Source organism: Mytilus californianus, unplaced genomic scaffold (assembly GCF_021869535.1).
Source record: "Mytilus californianus isolate M0D057914Y unplaced genomic scaffold, xbMytCali1.0.p SCAF_9, whole genome shotgun sequence".
NCBI lineage: Eukaryota > Metazoa > Mollusca > Bivalvia > Mytilida > Mytilidae > Mytilus > Mytilus californianus.
In genome coordinates, this window is record NW_026262745.1 from 35,312,324 (window position 1) to 35,330,032 (window position 17,709).

The window sequence follows — 17,709 nt, forward strand, 5'->3', positions numbered from 1 at the left end:
ATGACGTATGTCTGAGCAAATGCTTTGGAGTGATATAGAGAAGCTGTAATAACACCCTTTAGTTATTACAGGCCAATTTTTTCTGTAATAACATAGGTGTACTATGCATGATTGTCAAAATATGAACTGTTATATCTTTCTATAGTTAAGTATACATAAAGACAATAGCAATATCAATAGAACCTGTATACATTTTAACAAAACTAATGATGTGTATTGTCCCTTTGAAACATGTAACATACATATGTTATCACAGATCTTTGATTTTTTAGTCCACAATAACAAACATTATTTTTCTCTAATAACCCTATAGAGTTATATCCTTGACTGTTGACAAAGAAACTTTATTCTATTTTAAACAATCTAGGATTTTCAAACCTAGCTGGGAGAAAATGTTCTATTAAACAATATCTACCAAGTATTAAACAAAGAGTGATTGGTCAGTGCACACAGGATCAATCATCAAAAATTTACAATTCATCCAAACTAAAATTTTATCAAAAATTTCATAATTCAAATCAGTGTAGTTCTTATGTTGATGTTCTAAAGAACAAATTAGAAAGGTCATCTCTGTGTAAAATAAGATTGAGTGCACACAATCTTGCTATAGAAAAAGGGTGACATTTAGGTTTACCAACCAATGAATGAGTTTGCAATGTATGTAAATCGGGTGAGGTAGAAGATGAAAATCACTTTTTACTGAATTGTGAAAAATATTCTAACTACAGAATAAACTTTAAAACTATTATATCAAATATATTTCCTACAAGTTATAGTGAGAATCAGGTAAATATGAAATGTTGCATTAATAGTAATTCTGTAAAAGTCCTGAAAGTGACTAGTTCTTATATATAATATACGTAAATGTCTGGATTATTGAAATGAGATTTTATCTTCTTAATCATAATATATTATCTCATTATGACAGTTTTAAGTACATTAGTGACCATCCAGTGTCAAGAGCTACACCTACAGACACATGTAACAGATTCTATTTTAAAAAAAATTTACACTACTTTCCGAAATTTTCGCTTAATACCCTGATTCTACCACTGTATGGATTTGTTTTGACCAGAAGATAGCAAACAAAGGTAAAAGGTATGAGTAAGAAAATTATCTTTGAGTTATTTTTCAAATTACATGTATAAGACCATAAAATGCATAAGAAAAATAGTATCTTAATTATATTAATTTAATATAAGATACATATATTATGCAGCTAGGATTACTCAGGATGGATAACCTTTCTTTCACCCAAAGCCTTGCGAATGAATTCCCTTTCACAGTTTGACAACGGTGTTTCTCTCATGTTGAAACTTAGAAGTCAGCAAACCTATGATCCATCACATTCTTCACTCATTGACTTATAAAATTAAAGCCCATGTGCATTTGTTTTTAAAAATTACTGTGAGGTGTTGATTTTTATGTCCAGATAGGAAATCCTTGTGCATAGGATATAAAAATGTTTCTTTCCTAATAGTTTTGTAAATGACAAGAAAAAGAACTCAAAATTGTTTAAATTGGAAAGTAATTTTCGTTTTAAAACGATGATGTCGAAAATTTTCAAAACATATCATATGAAATGAACACTTTACTGAAAATATTCTTCCTGGAAGGACACAATTTACCTCCAAGGCAAAAGATGTTGACATTAAAAATGTTCAGATGACAATCACTTCAAACGTAGCAGAAGATTGTTAGTTAAAATCCAGTTTGCAATTGATATGCTACTTAAAACATAGACTTAGGTTATGTCAGAAAAGGAATTGTCAGATATTGTAACGAGAACTGAGGGTAAGAAAATTATACAGTCCACTGTCGATTAACATGATTAACGACGATTTTCATATTTATCAAATAGATATTTTCAAATCTTCAGGCCTTATATGAATTTCTCCCTAAATTAAAAAAAAATTTTGGCCACCACTTGACATCTTTGCTGTGTAATCTTTTCAAAACTCGTACAAATGTGAAACACCAGTATTTTCCTGAAGAAATCCACATGCTACATGTATTTTGGGGAGGGGTCCCTTATATATGTGCACCACAGACTGTGAGACATAGTAGTTCAGGGATCTAGATGGGCTTTTCCAGTGTAAAAAAATGTGATTTTTAATTTCATCTTGTGACAAGTAACTTCTGCATGTTCTGCTTGCAAAGTCACAAAATTTCTGGCGTCACTTTTTCTCTAGTCCAAATAATTATGACGTCTAGAAAGGCTATTTTATTTTTTTGCTGTGAAGTCTTCCTGTTGTAGGAAGGCGTCAAAGCAAAAAATTAAAATAGCCTTGCAAGAAGTCATAATTATTTTGACTACTTTTTTTCCTGATTTCAAAATTTCCATGTTTGGCTATAAGATGCAGTGTTCCCGCCTGCCCTAAATAGAAGGGCGGCCCGCCCTTGGTGCCCTTACCCCGCCCTTCTGCCCTCCAAAGTAAAAGAATGCACCCCTCTGCCTTTTCAAAAAAATAAAATTTTCAAATTTCATGCCTACCGGCGTTTCCGGTAAAATTGTTACCTGATTGTGTAACACTAATTAACTGACAATGGGATTAAGTTAAATACCTAGTGCTTTGGCAGTTTTATCACCTTTGTTAATGATTGTTTACTGCTAATTAGTGGATTTAAGATAATTGAACAAATACTAGATATTTAATACAGAATGAAATGTCCACATGTTATCCATTTGTAATGTTTATGTACAGCATGTACACCTGAAAAAATTTATCTCAGTAGGCATAACATAAAAAATAAAATCTTAAACAATTTTAAAGGCATACATAGTTTTGACTTAATTGGTAAAAAATGTTTTGTTTCATAACCATGAGTATGAAATTTAAAGAGGAATCAAAGAAATTTGTACTTTGAACATAACAAGATTCACTTCCTGTTTTTAATACTTCTTGTATTTTATAATCCTCCTGACATAGGAGCACTCAACAAAGTTATTTTTAACAATGATGGAGAAAAAAGTAACTGTTTATACCTTCTGCAATATATAATTGCATCAATATAAAATATGATTATCTCCTGTCTCACCTGTTATATTTATAAAACTCCTTACTGAGGAGCACTTTGGTGTGCACTTAAAAATAATTTTTTGTAACAATTCAAATGAAAATAAATAACTCTCAATAATATATATACTATATGTTTGAACAAGTAATTTAAATGTAGATAATTAAATTACATTCAACATTCAATTTTGAATGTATAACTCCATCTTTCAAAACTACTTGTTTATTTTGGTATACATTATAAAACATTGAAATTCCTGATGATTATTTTCCATACCAAATGTACAAGTTTGTTTAGATTAACATCAAAATGATATGCTTTGCTTCATGGTATGATAATTTGATGGAAAAAATTCTTACTGGAACCAAAATCAAGAACACATTAATTTCTGAATATGGTTTAAATACAACTAATGTTCTCCAGCTGAGCCTAGCAATATTCAAGGTAATTTATACACTGTCCAACATTGCCCTTAAAATCTGGGTTATAACGCTAAAGTGCCCTTTCAGACAACTAGCACCCTTCTGCCCTGAGATTCAAGCTGGAACACTGAGATGAATAACAGAGACCAGTATATATGTATAGGTAAATTATGTTGCCTGTAATCAAGCATGTGCTGATAATCACCTGCACGGGTTTATTTATTTATGGCTTCTGCTTCCTTTGATGAATTAAAGAATTTAAATTTTACAGATTGACTCTAATTGTTGTGTAAAGAAATTATCATCTGATTGACCCAAACATACACTGGCTAATCAAGTCAATTCGTCATTTCAGAATCTAATGCATTCTGTGTAATATTCTCGAAAGTGTACACCATAACATTGTGATTGGTTAAAACCCCCTAAACAAGGAAAATTCAACCGTTGAAGTGAGGTTATTTTCATTTTGGGGTACGAACAATTAAACTACCCATAGCCCTTTAGATTCTGTAAAGGCCACTTGCAATCATCATTATGAACCAGGAGTTGGATTCTAATGATAACAGGATTCAGTAAGTGTTATCAGGACATGTCAACCAGGCACACATGTTCATGAAATGGCACGTCCAGGACTAGAATACGCACCTTAACAAGAACCCTGAGCCTCTAGGCACAAATTAAATTGTTAACCTTAAATTTAAAGGAAGTATTAAGTTAGATATAAAATTAATATTCCTGATCATGGCTGATGATTAATTTCTTAATGGAAAAAAACTTTGCAGTATCTTCAAGATTAACAGGCATCACTTCTGGTTACACTGTAAACTCTTCTCAAACCTTGATGTTCTATTGTGAGACAGGTGTTACCTTTGAAAGAGGACACATTCCATATTATTTTAATAGTACATTTGATCAATTACAACATGGCAGCTTCTACCAACAGCATGAATGTGCATTTGCAACTGTTGTAAAAAAAAAGTTAACAATTTTGTATTGACCAGTACATTGTTGTACATGTTGTATATTGATGTTTTTTATTTATATTTTCTTACAGTTATATCTATGAGGACTTTGTCCTCTAATACAATTAGAAAGGTATTACTAAATGTTAATGATGTGCAAGAAATCCTTTATGAAAACAAATTTGATGTCTTACTGTCTTACATGCTTGATTTAATGTCAAATGAAGGCATACACAAATGTGATGCATGTTGGGATTTTTGGGGATACATGTTCAAGATGAACATTGGACTTGGCACACATATTTTTAAACTGGTAACAAAGAAAAAAAAAATGATGGGGATTTTTCTGGCAATAAATTTTTGGAGGCCCTGCAATATAATCCATTTGGCCATTATATGACAGAAGCAGATGATGCATTGTACATGGAACTGGACTAGATTTTCCTTCTAATTTGATAAAGTTACAGCTTGTAATTTCTCCACCAATTAAGGATTGTTGGTCTGTTAAATCTAAAATTTAACAATTGAGCGATGAGAAATGAGAATATTTTCTTCCAGAATTTGATTCACACCTGGCAGACTATATGTATTCTTACAATTGGAAATATGATTATTTAAATATATTTAAGTTGTGAATTTCAGTAAAGGAGACAACAGAATTCAAGACATTGTCTATCAATAATATATTGCAGATGCTTATAATATACCTAATGAGGTCCCAAAGGTTATTGGTTTTGGGGGTAAAGATTGTCCTTCTGGCAGAGTTCATCTGACCTTGACCTAATTTTATTGGTTGATTGGTCAATGTTAAGTTTTTGTCGAGCCTGCGACTTTTGTCGCAGAAAGCTCGACATAGGGATAGTGATCCAGCGGCGGCGGCAGCGGCGTTAGCTGACTTCTTAAAAGCTTTATATTTTATAAGGTGGAAGGTCTGGATGCTTCATACTTTGTATATGGATGCCTAATGTTACGAAGTTTCCGTCAGTCACATGTCCAATGTCCTTGACCTCATTTTCATGGTTCAGTGACTACTTGAAAAAAAAGTTAAGATTTTTTGTAATGTTAAATTCTCTCTTATTATAAGTAATAGGATAACTATATTTGGTATGTGCGTACGTTGCAAGGTCCTCATACCCGTCAGACAGTTTTCACTTGACCTCGACCTCATTTCATGGATCAGTGAACAAGGTTAAGTTTTCGTGGTCAAGTCCATATCTCAGATACTATAAGCAATAGGTCTAGTATATTCGGTGTATGGAAGGACTGTAAGGTGTACATGTCCAACTGGCAGGTGTCATCTGACCTTGACCTCATTTTCATGGTTCAGTGGTTATAGTTAAGTTTTTGTGTTTTGGTCTGTTTTTCTTATACTGTATGCAATAGGTCTACTATATTTGGTGTATGGAATGATTGTAAAGTGTACATGTCTAGCTGGCAGGTGTCATATGACCTTGACCTCATTTTCATGGTTCAGTGGTCAAAGTTAAGTTTTTGAGTTTTGGTCTTTTTTTCTAATACTATATGCAATAGTTCAACTATGTTTGGTGTATGGAAATATTTTATGATCTATTTGTCAGTTACGCAGGTTTTATTTGACCATGGCCTCATTTTCAAGGTTCATTGCTCAGTGTTAATTTTTTGTGTTTTGGTCTGTTTTTTTAAACTATAAGCAATAGGTCAACTATATTTGTTGTATGGAAGAATTGTTAGCTGTACATGCCTGCCTAGCATGGTTCATCTGACCTTGATCTCATTTTCATGGTTCATTGGTCAATGTTTAGTTTACTTGGTTAATGTTAAGTTTATGTGACAGTTGTAATAAAGCTTTATATTTAGGACTATCAACATAATATCAATGATTAGTAAAGAAGGCGAGACATTTCAGCGTGTGCACTCTTGTTGTAACTAGGTCCTTTTCTCTGATTTTATACAGGTTATAAGCAATAGGTTAAGTACAATGTGTATTTGATTTATTGAATGATTCTAAGGATTACTGTGTCCCTCTAGCAGAGTTCATCTGACCTTGACCTCATTTTTATGATTCATTGATAATGTTGAGTTTATGTGATGCATGTAGATGTAGTAAAACCTTGATCTTAAAGACTTTCAAATCAACATAAGATTCAATAATGATTAGGAAAGCAGACAAGAAGTTTCATTGTGTGCACTCTGTTTTTTTTTTTGTAACATGTTTTGGTTTGTTGCATGCATATAATGGTTCATGTTATATAATTAAATGAACATTTATTGATTAAAATTTACATTTAATAACAGAAAATAGTAGAAAAAGTTGGAATTTGGAAGAGCAAGTTGAGTTTGCATCTGACTTAGTTGCCAGTGTAAACAAATAAATCATTAGAATTATGACTGGAAAATCTAAGACAATGACATTTTTATGAAAGGGTTTTCTGAGATGATAGATAATCATACACTAGATGATATAACCAGATATTGCACTCTGCAAATGCCATTGTTTGATGATTTTTGTCCCCATCCAACATGCAAATAATTAATAAAAAAAAAATCTTTTAAAAGTTGACAAGTTGAGCTTGGGTTGAGTGAATATCATTGATGACGTGAATAGAAGGAGATGTTTAATCGTATATATGTAAAAAAAAACAGCAACATGAAGACAACAATAATCAAAAGACATCTAGAGTGAAACACACATTCTCAACAAAAGACAGGTGTCTACGTACACAATCCTCTTTTTTCTAATAATGGCTCTTTACGGGAGGCTTGATTGCTGCCACCAATCTTGTCCAATGATCACCTAGTATGTTTATGTTATAGTTATTTATGTGTATTAGTACCAAAACAGAACTCATTGGCGTATACATGAGTTATATATTCCTAATTGATTGTTGCATTGAAAAAGGACAGGCTATTGTGTATTCATGACACAAAACCCTACAAATGCTGACACAACCAATAGCAAAAGAAAAGTGCTTTTATTGCTTTTCTTTATCTTGATGTCACAGAGCAAAAGCTCACACCTCACTACAAGTTCAAAGTGGCTACTAGCTAGTCCTAACCAGCCACAAACGAGTGAAAAATTGGCACTAGCAGTGGTTTGAGAATTCTTTGTTATTGTTATATTGTATTTTGTAGAAGTTAAAGTCCTGGATTAGTGATCATGATACAAGATCTGTATAAGTAACAATAAACAACTGAGTAGCATGGGTTCATTCATTTTATGAAGATACCATGCTATTTAGAATTATTAAAGAGTATGACTAATCCTTATAAGTTTCTATGTGCTTATTACTAGACACCTGATGGACTGTTCCATATGCCAAAGTCAACTTTTGTTCTTTGTCCTAAGGAACTAAGAAGATTCTTATAAACTGTGTAGAGACATGAATCTGACCGCCTCTAAACACTTAATAGTGCTGAAAGTTTTATTAAACACCAATCAATCAGAAATAGAACTGATAGGCAAGGGAGGTAACTTAAAGCTGTAAAGAAAAGAATAAGAACCCTATATTTTTGGGACTGACAAATTTTGGCAAAAAAAATTTTTTCTTTAGCTTGAAAAAGTTTGTTCAGAAAATCCACTTTAAAAATAAAATTGAGAATGGAAATGGGGAATGTGTCAAAGAGACAACAACCCGACGAAGGAGCAGAAAACAGCCGAAGGCCACTAATGGGTCTTCAACACAGCGAGAAAATCCTGCAATCGGAGGCAGGCTTCAGCTGGCTCCTAAACAAAAATGTGTAGTAGTTCAGTGAAAATGGACATCACACTTAACTCTGAAACATAGTCTTGAAATGTGATACTCAATTGAATTTGGCACTCAAAAGATTTTTAAATTTATTTATCAATAACATGAATAACATGTTTTGACAAATGAACTGTACAAAAGACACAACTTTTTAGTGTTATTTTTTCCCATGCATTTGCACTGATAAGATACAAGTACTAGCTGTGATGACAAAAAAAAAAAACGTTTATTATGTACAAGCTTATTATCTCTTCTCAATAGTTGATTACAAAAAAAAAAAATGAGAAAAAGTGAGTTTCTGTTTAAAATGTTTGGCATAACTTTTTGGAATTTTGGGTCCTCAATGCTCTTCAACTTTGTACTTGTTTGGCTTTATAACTATTTTGATCTGAACATCACTGATGAGTCTTATGTAGACGAAACGCGCGTCTGGCGTATTAAATTATAATCCTGGTACCTTTGATAACTATTTTATAACTGGAAAAAAAAATAAAATGATTAATTACATAAATGGAAAACATTGGTTACTTTTCAATTCTATATAAAAATTTCTTAATGTTTTGCTTGTGATTTTAGTTGATTGATGTTAAAAACATCCAACACCTATAGCTACATGCTGTTTAGTGTACAGTTTAGACAGAAGATAAAAAAAATTGTGCATCTCTTTTTTGCATCATCACAGCATGTCATATTTTTTGTTGCATGTGGCTCTGCATCCATGAAATTATATCATATTCATATTTCTATTTCTATGCTTGATTGAAGTAAACTAATCTGTGTGATGCTTTTTTTCTGATTTGTCGTTGTCAATATCTACTTAGAAACCAGTTAACATTTTTAGTCAAAACCCTCTTATAGATTTCAGACTAATGGTAGGTTGTCACAACCCTTTGTTAGTAATTGAAATATCTTTAAGACATATTTCATTGATTTTTTGGTGGTTATATTTTCTAAGAGATCATGTATTAGGCTGAGAAGCAGGTGAAGGATATAGAAATATAACTAAAATACAAACTTAAACTACAAACATGTTTAACCTCGCCACATTCTTTATCTGCCTGTTCCAAGTCAGGAGCCTGTGGTTCAGTGGTTGTCTTTAGTTCATGTCTGTCATATTTGTTTTTTGTAATTGTTTTGTTTGAAATTAGGCCGTTAGTTTTATCAATTGAATTGTTTCATATTTTGCATGTCAGGGCTTTGTATAGCTGACTATATGGTATGGGATTTTCTCATTGTTGAAGGCTGTACAGTTGCCTATAATTGCTTACATCCACTTCATTTGAACTTTGGTAGATAGTTGTCTTTTTGTCAATCATACCACATCTCCTTATTTTTATAAAGAAAAAGTTGGAGATTCCGTACCTACTTAATTTGAAGACCTGTTTTCTAGCTGACAGAAAAGTAGAATAAATGTATTGTTGTTATTGATTTTTGTCTGTAATTACTAGATATGGAAGAAATCTGATCATGCTACAACAGGTGCTCTTAGTATGGTCATAATACAGAGATTTAATAGTTATGTACATCAATCTTAACACAGAATTCTCTGGATTATATCATTAAACTGTTACATCATAATTATTTATGTTCAGTGTGTAAACATAAAGGTAGGCACAATTAGGTGTTGTAAGATTGTGTTGCACAAATTCTTCAATTGTTTTTTAGTAATATTCTGCAATGTCCTTTTTTAAATTTTCTTTAGAAAATAAAACACTGAGAAAATGGTTTTCAACTTTCTCTAAATTATCAATAATGATTTATTATACTTCACGATAAAATACCAGATTTTGATTGGCTAATACGAGGGAGATAATTTACTCTATCCCATGGCTCAGCGGGAGACAATTTTTTGAATGTCACCTTCTTGTGCAGACCAATAAAAAATCGATAATTTAAAGGACAATGAATTGAATTTACTGTTGTTTTTCTAATAACTGTAACATTGTTATGTACGTGACGTCATAGTTAATTAATTTCAAATTAAAATTAAACAGTAAAAGACAGTAGTGATAGAACATTCAATATAATAAATTAAATAACACATAGCTGAGAGGGTGATAGAGCAGATTGGTACCCCTCAAAAAAACTGTTTACAATGTTTTCTTGAGGTAATAATCTGCTCTAGATCTATCACCCTCTCGGCTATGTGTTATTTATATAATGTTATAACCAGTTTCAGTATGTCTTTCCCCTGATGATATATTTGAACACTTTAATAATGCATGTACCAAGATTTTAACATAGTGACCCTAATTGTTCATTGAATATATTAAATGTTTTATGTTGATAATATTTTCATTCATTGCTATTCGGTTTATAGAATTTAAATGTGTATATACATGCATACTTAATTTATACTGATATCATCAGATCAAAGTCCACTCTTACACTGGCTAAAGTTGTAGTTGCGATACATGAATCAGCAATTTTGGGGATTTTTGACTGAAAATGGGCTTTGATAAATAGGCTTGTCAGTTATATATAATTTAAAAGTGATCCATTTTTATGCCCCCACCGTAGCGGAGGGGGCATTAAGTTTAACCCTTGTCCGTCTACATACGTACGTACGTCCCAAAATTGGTTTCCGTTCTCTAACTTTAGTTTGCCTCAACCAAATACTATGAAACTTATACACAATGCTTATTACCACAAAACACAGATCAAGTTTGAGTTTTGGTGGCATCACTTTTACCGTTCTAGAGTTATGCCCCTTTACAAATGGAAAATTGCTGAATTTATCGTTTCCGTTCTCTAACTTTAGTTTGCCTCAACCAAATGTTATAAAACTTATACACAATGCTTATTACCACAAAACACAGATCAAGTTTGAATTTTGGTGGCGTCACTTTTACCGTTCTAGAGTTATGCCCCTTTACAAATGGAAAAATTGCTGAATTTTTCGTTTCCATTCTCTAACATTAGTTTGCCTCAACCAAATGTTATGAAACTTATACACAATGCTTATTACCACAAAACACAGATCAAATTTGAATTTTGGTGGCGTCACTTTTACCGTTTTAGAGTTAAGCCCCTTTACAAATGGAAAAATTGCTGAATTTTTCGTTTCCATTCTCTAATCTTAGTTTGCCTCAACCAAATGTTATGAAACTTATACACAATGCTTATTACCACAAAACACAGATCAAGTTTGAATTTTGGTGGCGTCACTTTAACCATTCTAAAGTTAAGCCCGTTTAGAAATGGAAAAATTGCAAAATTTTTATTTTCTTCTAAATATCAAGTAATTTTTAAATTGGAGTTATCTTCCTTTGTCCATGTTTATAGTTGAATCAACTACAATCAATGCTTTATACAATGCAATGTTTAATTTTGACTTCCACTGATAAAACACAGATCAAGTTGAATTTGGGTAGTGTCACTTTAATCATTATTGAATTATGCCCCTTTATAAATTGAAAGATTGCAAAATTTTTAGTTTCCATTCTGCAACTTAAGTTTGCTCCAACCAAACATTATGAAACCTATACACAATATTCATTACCACAAAACTAAGATCAAGAACAATTTTTTTGTTTCCGTTTTCTAACTTTAGTTTCCTCAACCAAATGTTAAGAAACTTATACACAATGCTTATTACTACATAATACAGATTATGTACGAAATTTGGTGGCAACACTTTTACCATTCTTGAGTTATGTCCCTTTATAAACATAAAAATTGCAGAATTTTTCGTTTCCGTTCTCCAACTTTAGTTTGTCTCAACCAAATGTTATAAAACTTATACACAACCGTTCTAGAGTTATGCGTGTTTACAAATAAAAAAATTGCTGAATTTTTAGTTTCTGTTCTCTACTTAAGTTAGCCTCAACCAAATGTCATGAGACTTACACACAATGCTTATTACCACAAAACCCAGATCAAGTTCAAATTTGGGTAGCGTCACTTTTACCGTTCTTCAGTTATGTCCCTTTTTAACTATATGATATGCAAGCAGGGGCATCATCTGTGTCCACATGTGGACACTATCCACATTTATTTGTTTCTACTGTTGTGATTTTTGGCACTATTCATGATAGGCATATTGCTTTTCATTTTTATACCCCCTATGATAAAAGGGGCGTTATGTTTTCTGGTCTGTGCATTTGTCCTTTAATCCACCAAATAGTAATTATAAACAGTACATGGTGGACACCAAATACAAATATACAATATATACTATTTACAAGAGTATGGAAGTTTAAGAAAATATTTTTCTAGTTTTAAATTTTATGAGCTACAACTAATAAGTTAAGGGATGATATTATAAGTGATATTCCTAAATTATTTTTATGAATATTTTCAAGAAAGAAATTATATGAAAGCTTGAAATAAAATCCTTGAAACATGAATGATTATATGTCCTATATTTGTTAGGGCCTTTGTGGCCAAGTGGTCTAAGGAGTTCATCTGCAGTTATCAAAAGCCTGTCAACACTGAGGTCATAAGATTAAACCCCTCTCGTAACAGGTGCCTTTAAGTCCTAACTTAGTTGACAATGATTGTCAGTTTTCCTGTTGAAAGGTGATGGTTTTCTCTGGACACTCTAACTTTCTCCACCAATAAACACTGGCCGCCACGAAATAGCCAATAGTGCTGAAAGTGGCATTACACACCAAACAATCAATCAATATTAGTGATCTCAGTGACTTAAAGACCTTTGGTCAAGATTATAATTTTATTGACTAGGGATATGATACTAAATGGTAATTACATGTAAAAATGTCACATTTAAGGATTGAGCACAGCTTTATTATGCTTTTGTTGATGAATGTAACATATCTGTCTGTTTTTATATCTTACTCACAGAAAAACAAAATGATTCAAGGGGAAAATTGATGATAATTTACTAAAAATATATCAGACAAAATAAACATTATAGTTTATAAGCTGTTATACAGAAATAACTCATAATCATTAGGTATATCGTTGCATTTATACAGTATTGACTAGATACTAATTAGACCAGCAGCATTCAGGAAAATATTAACTACTATTATACGGAATGTGTTTCAAAGTATCAAATATACTGAGAACCTATAGATATATACCATGTCATGTTTCATGCCCATGTGGTCCCTTTTTGAATCCAATTAGATACATGTAATTACTAAAAAGTTCTTTGAAAGTATACTGTAAATGTTATGCTACAGGTTTAATACTCAAACATTTTTGCATAACTGAAATCAACTTTTTAAAATGCTTTAACAATTTGATAGTCTCATAGGGTCAACGCTCAAGATATTCATCCAAATGCAATCACACTGGACATGCTGGACCAAGTGTAAATGATAATAAACTGCATTACTTTTTTGATAACCTTTGGTAGAGAGGTTCATTGTGGTTACAGATTCCTTAAAAAAAATTTCAATTGAAACTTGAAACCTTAAAATCTTTGTATCGAAATGCTCCAAAAATTAATTGCCATAAATGCTATCTATGCATATCCAAAGAAGTCTGCAAAATCATTCAACAATTGGTGCTTTTCCAATGAAGTTTTGTTGGTTTGAATTATTAATGAATACATATATATGCATGTGTTGCTTTTCTATTCACATTCAGTGTATTAATTATAGCAGTAATACAGGCTTGCATTTGAATACATGTCCCATGAGGCAAAAGCAGTTGAATTTAGATTAAAACAATTTTATTCAATGTTACTATAACTAATGTATACCCGAGGGATATGTACGTGCATTAATGATGCTGTGAGCATTCCACAGACTGCTTATACATGTATCTATGACATCATAAGGAAGAATTTCTTCTCATTCATGTATTGATTGGTGTTATTGGAAATGTTAGGCAATTGCTAGGTAAATTTGCTACAAATCAGATAAAAATATCAACCTGTCATCAGGTTATCACCTGTGTATAAACATCACTGAAACTAATTACTTTCCATTGTGTGATAATAAGTAAATACTATAAAGATATTGGCAAATGAAATTGTATACAAAGTTGTAAAAATGGAGGATGTCAGAGTATTTGATCAGAAAACAATTGTACCAATAATTAATGGAAATATTGAACCTGTGTTTTTTATTGATTGATTTTTGTTGATATTTGCAGTGGTATATACCTCTTCAACCCAAAATATCCTCAGCATTTCACCTACTTTTATATTTCTGAGAGGACACCTGACAGAGGGGAAAAGGGAGGGTCTAGTATTTTGTAAAATGACTAAAACAAGGAATTATTTGAATCTGGAATAATTTTGAATTCTGGAAAATTGATAAGAAATGTATGATGAAAACTAAATTAATTTAGGAGGGTTTAGCCATGCATGCATGGCTAAGGGGGTTAGTTAGTTCATAATGAAATATAAGTGAAAGTAAAATTTACCTTAGACAAGCATGCATGCATGGCTAACCCTGTTTAGTTGGGTTAGTTTTCATCATACATTTCTTATCAATTTTCCAGAATTCAAAATTATTCCAGATTCAAATAATTCCTTGTTTTAAATAATTATATTTAGTCTTTAGAACACTGTCATAGTGAATATTTATGAATATATATCTGTGCAAAAATTAGTTCACCTTGGCCTACTTTTAATGCATGAGTGACTAGGATAAGATTCAGATAATAGCAGATAAACAAAATTGTGATACACTTTAAATTATAGTAGAACAATGTTCATAGGCATGAATAAAAGGAGATGTGGAGTAAACTTTTCAATGAGACAGCAACACCATAATCCAAAATATCTAGAAGTTAACATATTATCTTCTATTCATTATGCCAAGCACCTAATTGTACCATCCAGACCAGATGTACATAAATTAAACAAAGACAATCAAAGATCTACCGTAATACAAAAAATCCCTGTTTGTCATTGGTTTGACCAAGCTGTGGATTGAACCCACAATCTCCTGCACATAAGGTGGTTTCATTATTTGATGAATCCTGGGTAATCATTGTAATGAAGGCATAGCAAACGTTACATTTTATGCATAAGTGACTTTGAATAGATTAAAATATTTTCATTGAGGCAAACTTGAGTTAATGACTAAAAATCTGAAATTGTTACTTCGTTGTTTAACCATGGGTATTAAAACTCATTTGAATGACAAAAGTGAAAACAAGGAATTCAAAACGAGCCTGTTTTTAGTGACTCATACAACCTCCTTGTTCCTTATAACATGTCCAAATTTTATATGTCAAATGATTTGTTATCTGAGCTAAATATTGAACAGAAAACTTTTTGATAAAGAATAGTATATGTAGATGTATAACTCAATGTGCCTGACGAATTTGATTGTCCTAACAAATAAACCCTGCTACATGGCCATGGTTCAAAGAGTTTATCTATAAAAGGTACCTTCCACTATTTTTAAGCAGTATCATGTTATTCAAGTAATTTCAATCTGGCAGAAATTCTTGCAATTAACAGACAAAAACAGGACTGATCATGATATTGGCTATTTATTGAATAACAAATGACTATTGATTAGTTTAATTGGTTCTTCCAATGTAATAACTATCTAGATGTTAATTGACATATGTATTCATACTCTTACATAGAATAATGGAATTCCTAAACTATGAACAATAAATGTGACCAAAAGATTAAGTTATGTCGGAGGTTCGAATTTGCTTTAAAGAATGAAAGGTCCAGGAGCTTTTGAATTTTCAAGTGAGAGGTCCTCCTTAAAAATGCATAGGTTGTGTATAAAGCGTCAATGTAAATAATGAGAGGTCCCAGACTTTTTTAATTCAAAAATTAAAGGTTTTCTCTGAGAAAAGACAGACCATAGACCTTGGACCCACATCAATTTTGAACCCCTGAAGGTCACTCATAGAAGCAAAATTTGATGGAGAACCACCATCTATTTCTCTAGCATATTTATTTGTCACTACTAAATTTAATGAAATTGTTTTCTTCCGAAGACGTGTGAGTGTTTGGATGGGAGTTCTTCATTTCCGTATTCTTTATTTTTTTAGACCACTTTTCTTTATTCTTTTTTTTTATTTTGCCCATTATTCTCTATTCTTTTTTTTGTTTGGCCTATTTTTCTCTATTCTGTAATTTTTTTGGTCCTTTATTCTGCACTTTTTGTCCGTTATTCTCTATTCTGTAAACTCCATCAAGACCCTCATGTGTCTTAACAAAATATTTTTCCTATGAAATATGACAGTTTTATCACTTATAAACCTGGATCTTAATTTAACATTCCCAAACTAATATTTATGTATAAAATGTGAGACCTGATTTTTTAATGGACCCATTTTTACTATATAAACAAGTGATGCTTTTTTGAGTTTGACACATTCTGCAATTAATGCTGCTTCATATTTACATTTCTTAAAAAGTGAAAATAAGTAAAGTAACACATTTCAGTTATACATGTCTTCTAAAAATACTTGTAGTATACTCACAAGTTTGAGTGTTAGCTATTGATGGGTGTCAGACACCAATTCAAAATCCCTGTCTATTCAACCAAATTTTTCAATTTTCACAGCTTTCTAAATATTTTACCTTAAGTTTAACTTCATAGATACCAGGTATATCATGAACTGTACATGTATCACGTTTCTACATTCCAATTTTCAACCCAGGTTTAAAGTCTTGTAGTAAAATACCAACGTTCTGAAGGTAACTACTACTAAAAATAACCCCTGGTTTTTCTGAAAATCTTCAATATGTATACTACATTTGTCATTTAGGGGCCTTTTATAGTTAACTATGCGGTATGGGTTTTACTCATTGTTGAAAGCCGTACAGTGATCTATAGTTGTTAATGTCTTTGTCATTTGGTCTCTTGTGGAGAGTGGGGGTCTCGGTGGCCGAGTGGTCTAAGTAGTTACTACTGTAATCACTAGCCAGTCAACACTGAGGTTGTGAGTTTGAACCCCGCTCGTGCCGGTGCACCCGACTCTAATTAATTGACTAGGATTGTCAGTTTTCCTATCGAAGGTCTGTGGTTTTCTCCGGGCACTCCGGCTTCCTCCACCAATAAAAACTGGCCGCTACAAAATAGCCCAAAAGCGGTGCTTAAAAGTGGCGTTAAAACACCAAAAATCAAAAATCAAATCAATCTTGTGGAGAGTTGTCTCATTGGCAATCATACCACATCTTGTTATTTTTATATGGAGCGCATTAATCCTCAATTTTCAATGCAAAATCATGGACAAGTAAATTTTGGCTTAAAATGGTCTAAATATATTTCTCTTTCATCAACAGTTTCATTTCTGCAAATTGGTTGTTTAGTTTAAGTAAACAATGACATCAAAAGCACTACTTTTTGTCAAGGAAGGGCTACTTTTACATACATGCTAAATTGGAGTGAGTGAATTGGTGATCTGACACCTTGAGGCAAATATCTTCATGTGTCAATAAATATTTGAAATCAATAACTATCTGCAGTAATTTTTCTTCCTTTTTTCTAAATATTTTTCTATTTTAATTTAATTGTTGATGCCTGTTCCTTTAAGTTTCAATAAATGTTCATATTCATCAACATTAAAATTTAATTGTTATAATACTTACAATGGACAATAGTTTAAATAAATACAATTACCTAATTATTGTCCTTACCATGCCATGTGGTTAAAAGGAAGACTCACAAAAAGAAGTGAAAGTGT

General features: G+C 31.9%; 2 protein-coding genes across 42 annotated transcripts in view; one reads left to right on the plus strand and one right to left on the minus strand.

Annotated features, from left to right (window-relative positions):
• LOC127715646 (exosome complex component RRP45-like) overlaps window positions 1–1,417 on the minus strand; it is a 30,421-nt gene extending 29,004 nt beyond the window's left edge. For all 40 annotated transcript variants that reach the window (XM_052221771.1, XM_052221804.1, XM_052221805.1 and 37 more), the window contains exon 1: window positions 1,244–1,417. In XM_052221771.1, coding sequence (XP_052077731.1) covers window positions 1,244–1,309 — 66 coding nt within the window. In that variant the 5' untranslated portion in view covers window positions 1,310–1,417. The remainder of the gene's footprint in view (window positions 1–1,243) is intronic.
• A 174-nt stretch (window positions 1,418–1,591) lies between these two features.
• LOC127715629 (probable phospholipid-transporting ATPase IA) overlaps window positions 1,592–17,709 on the plus strand; it is a 76,211-nt gene continuing 60,093 nt past the window's right edge. The window contains exon 1 of one of the 2 annotated variants that reach the window (XM_052221732.1): window positions 1,592–1,794. In XM_052221732.1, coding sequence (XP_052077692.1) covers window positions 1,752–1,794 — 43 coding nt within the window. In that variant the 5' untranslated portion in view covers window positions 1,592–1,751. The remainder of the gene's footprint in view (window positions 1,795–17,709) is intronic. The other variant, XM_052221733.1, reaches the window with a different exon arrangement.